At 48.3% G+C, this 8816-nt stretch overlaps 1 protein-coding gene across 1 annotated transcript; it reads right to left on the bottom strand.

The window, feature by feature from the left end:
- Positions 1-4410: 4410 nt before the first annotated feature.
- Positions 4411-6561, bottom strand: LRATD1 (LRAT domain containing 1). Its single transcript, XM_032172254.2, has 2 exons — positions 6335-6561; positions 4411-5325 (listed from the first exon to the last, which is right to left on the bottom strand). Exon 2 carries the CDS (start codon positions 5287-5289, stop codon positions 4411-4413), a length of 879 nt encoding a protein of 292 aa, XP_032028145.1. The 5' UTR covers positions 5290-5325; positions 6335-6561.
- Positions 6562-8816: the final 2255 nt, after the last annotated feature.

The following is an 8816-nucleotide window of genomic DNA, read 5'->3' as shown; positions in this document are numbered from 1 at the left end:
TATATGTGTATATATATATATTTTTTTTCTTTTTTTTTTTGAGACAGAGTCTTGCTGTCGCCCAGGCTGGAGTGCAATGGCGCGATCTCGGCTCACTGCAGGCTCCGCCTCCCGGGGTTCACGCCATTCTCCTGCCTCAGCCTCCCGAGTAGCTGGGACTACAGGTGCCCGCCACCTCGCCCGGCTAATTTTTTGTATTTTTAGTAGAGACGGGGTTTCACTGTGTTAGCCAGGATGGTCTCGATCTCCTGACCTCGTGATCTGCCTGCCTCGGCCTCCCAAAGTGCTGGGATTACAGGCGTGAGCCACCGCGCCCTGCCCATATATGTATATTATACCAATAGCTAGTAATTTCAAAAAAAAAACATTGACTTGAGTGTTAGATAACCATTCTCTAAATTCAGTTTTTGATGTTTCAAGAAACCCAAAAGCCTGTCTTTTCACCTACAGACCCTTTGCACACATGGCAAATCACCTCTGAAAGGCAAAAACTAACTGGATTCTCTTCATTTGTTCAAAAAAGAGAAGAAAGCTTTAAAGATATGCCTATAAATAAAATAAAATTCGGTTACTGTATTATGATTGTGCAATTAGTATTAATTTCATTGAAATTTGACCCTGTTCCATTTATTAGATGACTACGACATTTAACCCTTAGGGATGTTGAAAGCGCAGCACAAAACATAAGTAATCAATAAAGTAATGTTTGAAGACTTTTAGTATATACTGCTTATTCAGGTAATTCATTATTTTGTAAATACTAATAGCATAGTTTTCAAAGAAAAATAAAAAAGCCATGTTCTAACAAAAGTGTTCACCACAGAAAAATTAAACATAGGGGAAGGTAAACATTAAAGTTTTAAAAAAACAGGTAAATCATACAACTGCTTCTGTGCTTGATGTTCTAATCTGGCACAAGTGTTTCCTAACTATAATATATGTTATTATTTTAAAAAAATACTGTCATGACAACAGCTTATATTATTAAATATTGAGGAACACTTTATATCAATTTAACTCATACTCAAAAATGTAACATATGTAAATTCTATAGTTTTTTTTTTTTTTTTGGAATGTACTTTGAGAATAACAGCATTTCGGGACTGGTTTTGTTTAAAGTATACCCAGCCCTCCTCCTTATTTTATTTAATTTTTGGTTTAAATAAAAGTGTAGCAAATCACTCTTTGAAGTAAAAGTACCTGTCTTTTCTTTTCTTTTTCTTTTTTTAAATCATAGTTTGTTTTACCTGAAAGTTGAAAAAGAATGCAGTATAAATATAGCTTTTCCATACACTGGAGCAGGGAGAACAGAACCAATCCCCAGCTTAGCCACACCCAACATCATGGAAATTACTGTGAAGCTGTTGTCTCTTGAGGACAACTAAAACCAAAATGAAATCCCTAACATTATTAAAATGTTAGGAAACTTTTCTGGTAATTGCTGTAACTCTGGTAAAATACAGAAAGATTACATTCACTCATAATAAAAATCAAGTGTGCCCATGTCATCTGCAAAGGGAACTTGCACCATCTTGGTTTCACTCACATTGTTAACAATGCCCTAAAAATATACACCTTTTTCAGGATAAAACCATTAGGTAATATCTTGATCATATCCTCTGCATGATGAACTATCACTCTAATTATTCTGTCATGGGTTGCCTTACTAACACTGACGAAGAGATAATAAATGATAATTTCAACAGGGATAGGAGAAACCTTGCAAACCTTTCAAGTTTCTTTCATAACTATTGTTTTATTATTGCATATTTGTAGAGGTATTATCATCAACCCGATCCTTGATCGGCCAATATAGTAACGAATGCTAATTTAACTGCCCAACTCATTTTTATTGTCAGTCTAGTCTCAGCAAGTATAAAACTGACAAGACATTCCTCTATGAGAGTGACCCCCTTAGTGAGAGAGAAATCTATGTACCATCAGAGGAAATACATCTTAGTATTCGGTGTGATAGAGACTAATTCATTTCTTTTGATGAAGTTCCACTCTTTGAGTGACTTTGAGGGGGAAGACAAAAGGTCAAGAAGGAGTCCTGCCGGAACAAGTGCTTAAGATGGTGTTTAATACAGCAGGGAGCCAAGATACAGTAGTAGGACACAGTAAAGACTGTGGAGTGTGTAGATACAATAAAGAATTCATTTTATGATCTGCCACCTGTTACTTGAAAGAGGAATAAGTTAGGGAAATAAATGACTTTCAGTTCTTCATACATGCAAAGGTAAGTTAGTTATTACAAAAGTTTTTGCTGTTGTTTGTGCTGAAAGAAAAGCATATGCATTTAAACATTTTTTAAAAAATAAATCACTCGATAGGCTTAAGAAAAATACTTTAGTTCATAGTTCATTGATCTGACCTTTTGATTTAAGATCAGGGGATGAATCCAGGATGAAAACCAAAGAAAAAAAAAAAGAAAAAGAAAGAAAAATATAGAAGTGAATCATTTACCATGAAAAAGGCATTTCCAGTCTCAGATAACCTCAACTAGTTTTTATTGCATTATTTTTGAAATGCCAAGAAACTGGCTTTGGCCATAATACTTGCTGTCCAACGAAATCACAGCTGTTAATATGCAATTGCTTGCAACAATCAGCTAAACAGCATTATTTGATAAATCCCCTTGAAAGAGACATAGATGCTATAAGTGTCTAGCACACTGAATCAAGTAACTATCAGTTGGGCTGGGGCCGCAGCTGGAGGGAGGAGAGAAGTTTGCAAATCCTTGTCCACAGAAGGGGTTTTACACCCAGCCTTAAGTTTTTGAAAAACACACATTTGTCCTGATGCTACAAGTTCATCCCTGTTTTCAGGAAGAACTGAACTGTGGCACTGGCTAAAGAGGAGGGGGAAAAGCCACCAACTCTAGATTCATTTTTAAGGAGATCAGGAGGAGAGGAAGAAAAATAGAAATGCAAATGTGAAATGGTAATGATATGCAACATGGAGAAAAAAATAACATCGTGGAACCTGCTAGCAATTTCCACCAAAGCAGTGAACCCCTTAACTGACAGAAATTCAGTACAATATACACATTAATGAACGACTCCACCATTACTAGGGCTGCTGTTGAAAGCCAAAAAATTAACTACAATATTCAAAAACAGAATTCTTATAATATTTGAGAAAAATAGAGTGAAAAGGCAATGTTAGCTAAGCTCTTAGCTACATCCACTCTTAATGGCCCCCAGTATTTAAACTATCATGGATTAAAGCCATGAAAATAAAAATTTCAATTTGAAATTTTATTAGCATGTTGCTAAAATGGTCAATAAAAACATCAACACGATAGGCTTTGTTGACATAGTTGGAAAACTGCTCTCTCATTTTTAAAACTTTATTTCCGCTTCCCCACCTTTGAAGATTTCTATGTTAGGAAAAGCCAAACTAAATATACTGGCTATGGTGTTACAACAATGCTGGTTTCTGGAATGGTGCCATGTCCTCCCCCTCCCTCTCCTCCAACTCCTTTAAAAATATGACTATTTTTGAAATGCAGCCCGAGGAGGGAGCAATCAAGGGTTCAGAACAATAAGCGCCCTTTATACATTCAAGTTCCCAGACACCAGGTGAACGAGCGAGCTCCTTGTCGGGGGCGGGGCCGGCTGTCCTCACCGAATTCGCTGCGCCATCTTCCTCCCGGGACCGAGCCGGCTTCCCTTCGGCCAGCGAGGGAGACTCGCAGGCAAAGGCGGGTGGGGGTGGCGTTCGCTTCCCACGGTGGAAAGAACGGGAGGCAAACACTGTCTGGCTTAGCCCGCAGCCTGGAACACAATGTCAGGAGACCTGGGGCTGGAGAGCTGGAAAAGTCCCGGGCAGCCTCAGGATAACCCGGAATCCCGAAGTGCTGTCTTGGGGAATTATTCCCAAGTGCACAAGGGACAGGCTCGATTTCTTGGAAATCCTGCGATCTGGGGACGCATCCACAGAGGAGCTGAACTGTGCCCTGTAAAGACCAGTTCTCGCCCCCGACCGGTCCGTGTGCGCACGCTCGGGGCGGTGATGGTCCCTTTTGAGAAGAGGGTTGTTTTCGAGTCGGGCCACAGTCACTGGCCATGGACTCGCGGGGAAGGCCATGTCCTTTCTCCTCTCAGCCCCTTCCCCGTTCCCGGTTTACATCTCAAGGGGAAAGCGCACGCGGGGTCTCCCAGCACCGTCACCACCACCGTGGCTGTCAGCCAGGCGCTCGCAGCGGCGCCCTTTCGGCCCTGGGGCAGTTCCTGAGACTTCCTGCCGCCGGCCTGGGGGTGCGGGGGGTGCAGCCCGGGCCCGGGCCACCGGCGGCGGACGCGCGTGGGTGGCAGGGGTTGAGAACCACCGACTGTGAAGTCCGGGTGTGGGGAAGGGAAGGGAGAGAGGTGCGGGGAGGCAGAGGGGCCGGCAGCCCCTAGGCGGCTACTCCTTGTCGTCCACAAGGTCGGCGAGCTCCTGGAGCACTCGCAGGCGGCCGCTGGCGTCGATGCGGCGCTTCTCGCGGATGAGGTCTTCCAGGCTGTGAAACCTGGCGGTGTGGACCTTGTTCTCTCCCAGGTGCACCTTGAGATAGTACTGCTGCTGCGGGGGCTGTGTGCCGGCCGGCACCTCCCCTCCCGCCTTGAACTCCCGCTTGCCAAAGCGGCACCAGGCGGCGAAACTCTCCGAGTTCGTCCAGCAGATCTCCTCGCTCTTGAGGCCCAGGTGGCCGCAGGCGTTCTGCACCACCAGCTCGGCCACCAGCGGGCGGTAGCGGTACCAGCTATTCACCACCCGGCCCACGTTGGCCGCGCCCGCCTCATACAGGCTGTCCTGGCGGATCTCGCCTTGGTGCAGGTGGATGATCTGCCCGCCGCCCACGTAGACGGCCCAGTGAGGGGCGGGCGCGGGCGGCTCCGGCGCGGGCTGCAGCCACAGCAGCTCCAGCAGGTCGCCGGGTTCGCAGAGCGCTGGCAGCGCGGTGACCGCGTAGACGCTCAGGTCGGCGCCCTGAGGGCCACCGCTCACTTTGGAAAAGATGCATTCCTGGCCCCGAAAGGCGGAAAACTGAGTCTCGTTGAGGACCAGCTGGTGCAGCAGGTGGTGGTGGTGGCGGCTGGGGCTCTCCGGGCAGGGGGTGCAACCCGGGGGGGCCTTCACGCCAAACTTGTCGGGCTGCCCGCGTTCGTCCAGGTCTTCCTCATCATCCGAGAAGAAGTAGGCAACCCCGACCCGCAGTTCGTCCTTTTCAATCCCCGACGGGTCCCCTGTGGGCAACTCGCTGTAGTTGAGGTGGGTGATGCGGTCCAGTTGGTTGCCCATCAATGAGGTGGCGAGGCGAGGGCCAGGAGCTGGGATCTGCGGAGGCACAGAGAGGCAGAGACACCGTCAGAGTCCGGGCTGCCCCTTTCGGTGTCCCTCCCCAAGACGTGCAGTGCCCCTGGGACCTGCCGGCTCGCTTACGTGCCCTCACCGGAGTCACCCTTTCCAGCCGAGTCCTCCGTGCCTCCCCGGGGGTAGGAGGGACGGAGAAGCCGCCACCAGTCTAGCGAGAGCAGACGCCACCACACAGCCTCCGACCCCTTCCGGGAACCCGGTCCAACTCCCAGAAGAAAACACCCAGGCTGGCTGGAGAGCTTGCGGGGTCCCGGTGGGGAGGAGAGCGCTGGCTGTGGCAGTGTGGGAGACGGACACCCAGGAAGGACGGAGGGGTGGGCTGAAAGGGAGAAGGGAGCCTAAGGCCAGTGAGCTGGGAGCAAGCTCCCATTTCTGTCCCCACCCTCTCCAGCCCACCTCCCAGTTCTGCACTAGGTTGCCTTCCTCGCCTTACGGCGGCTCGCACAATGACAATCAGACACATTCTCAAGCATTCACTTGACACCAGCAACATTTTGGACACTTGGGAGTCCAGACACTGGCAGGCTGGTATACTGGTGTATAATGTCACATACACCCACAGTGACAAACCTTCGCGACGACACACTGGCACACTTAGACCCCACACATTCGTACACAATTTCAGCTCCACGCTTGCACGCTCGCCGTTGCACCTACGCCCAAGCACCCGGGCACACCTGCCCTCACAGGCAGGTGCACTCTGCCCCTTACTTCTCTTGCCTTGTCCCCATCAGGGCCAGTGGGACTGCGCCAGGGCGAGGCTGCTCTGTCTAAAATAACCTAACAAAGAGGCAGGGGAAGGATGGAGAAAGCCAGTGCAGTGTATGTGTGTGGGTGTGGGTGGGAGCGTGTGTGTGTAGAGAGGTTCACTTTTAGCCCAAAGACCCCTCTCCCTCCTACCCAGCACAGGATTCAAACAATCGGATGAAGAAACACCTTTTCCAAGGCAAAGAAAGCCGCTTCTCCCTACCCGTGATTTCCCTGCTCCCGAAACCCCAAACTCCTTTAAAGTCTCCTGGTCCCCATGGGTGCTGAGGAAGCGGCGGTGGCGAGTGGGTCCTGGGCTGCGCGTGGGGCTGCGGCTCCGCTCTACCCCGCGCCGAACCGTGCGGTGCGGCGCCCGTGCGCCTCCAGGTCTGCGCTGGCCGGGGCGCCTGCTCCCACTGGACAGTCCCGGCTCGGCTCTGCTTTCCCACCGCCGCGCCGACGACTCTAAGTAGCCGGAGCAGCCGGTTCCAGGGCCCGCCCCAGGACGCGCTCATTGGTTGGGGCGGGTGCCCGAGCTGTGTCAATCTCCGCCGGCGGGGGAGGGGAGCAGAGGCGGACCTCCGCTGTGCTCTGCTCCGCTCCGCCCCGCCCAGTCCCCCGCATACCCGACCGCGCGCCGCCCCCGGGAGCGGAGGTGTGCGCACCCGCGGGGGACGCGGCGCTTTCTGCCAGGCGCTGCTGCCCGCTTGCGCCCGCGCCCCCCAGCTCATCCGAGCTGATTGTGACTGAGAACACAGCCCGCCCGCGTTCCGTGTTTCAGGAAGACAGACTCCAGCGGGGAAGCTGAGTCTGGGTATGGAGAAGAAACCCCAGGGCACCCCAGTGTGGCCCAGGCACTGCGAGGGGCCCGGGGCAGGCAGCGACATTGTCGGAGGCGGGAGGCGGGCGCCTGGGCCCGGCTGGGATCCCCCAGAGCCTTGCTTCCTGATGGCCCCTAGGCTGGTCCTTGGATCGAAGACCCTTTTCCTTCCCCAGACGTCTTTGAAATTGCTCCTGCGACGTTTGGCTCCTCTTCTTTAACTGGAGTGAGGCTACTGACCCAGAGCTGATGCCCGGTTTAAAAGGAGCTTGGTGTCAAATGCCACCCAAAAGCCTGAGCTTTGGCCGGTGCATTCCCTGGCTGTGCCTATGATATTGGCCTCCAATTTTCTGAATATAGGAGTACCTCATAATTCACGTATGTGAGTTCATACATGCAAGCAGAGAGTAGGATGTAAAAGTGTTTTCCAAGCCTCAGTATTGGGATTGCTAAGCAACTTTTGTTTGGTTTTGTGGGAAAGGGGGATCCAGCAGTAGTTAATGATTACATTTCTGGATGGAAAGTTAATGAACGAATGTGTTCTGAATATTGGATGCTGAAAAAATGAACTTCATGTATACAACATTCTAGATCAATAGTTTCAAAAGTTCCTAATATTAAGCCTCAAAGAGTTCTTAGACATCTGGTTCTGGCCCCAGTGCTACTCATCTTTAAGCCTGGGCTCCAGCAGCTTTTCTATGAAGCCTCTTTTCTTTCCCAATGAGGAATTTGATACTTCCTATTTGAACCCCCCACCTCTTCCCTACAAAGTGAATTCCTTGAGAATAGACTTTGTATTCTGCACAACCTTGTATTCTGGGCCTCTTTGCCAATGCTAGCCATGCAGTGTGTTCCATCAGTAATAGTAAAAATGAAAACAGCCTGTATTGACCACTTATACGTGGCCAGACACTTAAGAGTAAATTAAGTAGACAATTTCATCATTATTTCTCTGTAGGGTACTCACTAATATCCGAATTGTAACAAACAGGGAAACAAAAGCTCCAATACTAGTACTAGCAATCCATCCAAGCCTATGGGATACCAGATCCAGTCTTTCACTAGGTTATAGCGTTTATTGAATACAATCTTGTTTCATAAAATGAGAAAACTGGTGTTCCAGAGAAGTTAGCTGATTGGCTCAAGGTTACATGGAGACTGATCCATATTACAACCCCCTTTTTTCTTTGCTAGACTGTTCTGCTTGAATATCTTCAAACTTCCAAGCCTCCAGTTTATGTTTGCTTTCTGAAGGTCTCTGTACACCCCCACAGCCTCCAAATGCAGTGATTTATCAAATTAGATGCTAAAATATTGCTGGAAAAAATGGTTTTAAATGACCATCTGTATACAATTGATGTACCTAAATCTTTTTTAGAAATCTGGCTATTGTCCATGTGCATGCAAGTTATCAGAAAACAAGTTGCCATTCGTGGAACTGACCACAGGTTGAGATGGCCTTTTTTATACTTGCCATAAGTAATAAACAACTCATTTTGGCCCTGAAGTCAAGAGAATTGAACAAGTAGCTTTAGAGATAAGGAGTGAGTTATTGGTCTTGTTATAAACTGGACTTCAGGGCTGTCTGGGATGAGGGTATCTGAAGAGTTCATTATCGATGTCTGAGAAGAACTCTTTGAAAGCAACTCAGCATTTGAATAACTTAAAAAAAATCCTCCCTCCATCCCCAAGATCAAGCCTTGTGCACAAACATTTACAACTCATTTGTTGTGTTCTGCCCTACGTGTTCTATTTCATTCTGCTCCAGACTACCGAGTAAGCAGGTCGTTGCTCTTTGTGTAGTATTCCAATACTATAAAGCATAATTAAGAAAAAATGTTGTCAGTTATTGGAGATATAGTGCCTAAAGTTTAAAATTTTCAGC

The sequence above is a fragment of the Hylobates moloch genome, unplaced genomic scaffold (assembly GCF_009828535.3).
Source record: "Hylobates moloch isolate HMO894 unplaced genomic scaffold, HMol_V3 SCAFFOLD_13, whole genome shotgun sequence".
NCBI lineage: Eukaryota > Metazoa > Chordata > Mammalia > Primates > Hylobatidae > Hylobates > Hylobates moloch.
This window is presented reverse-complemented; position numbering and strand designations above follow the sequence as displayed.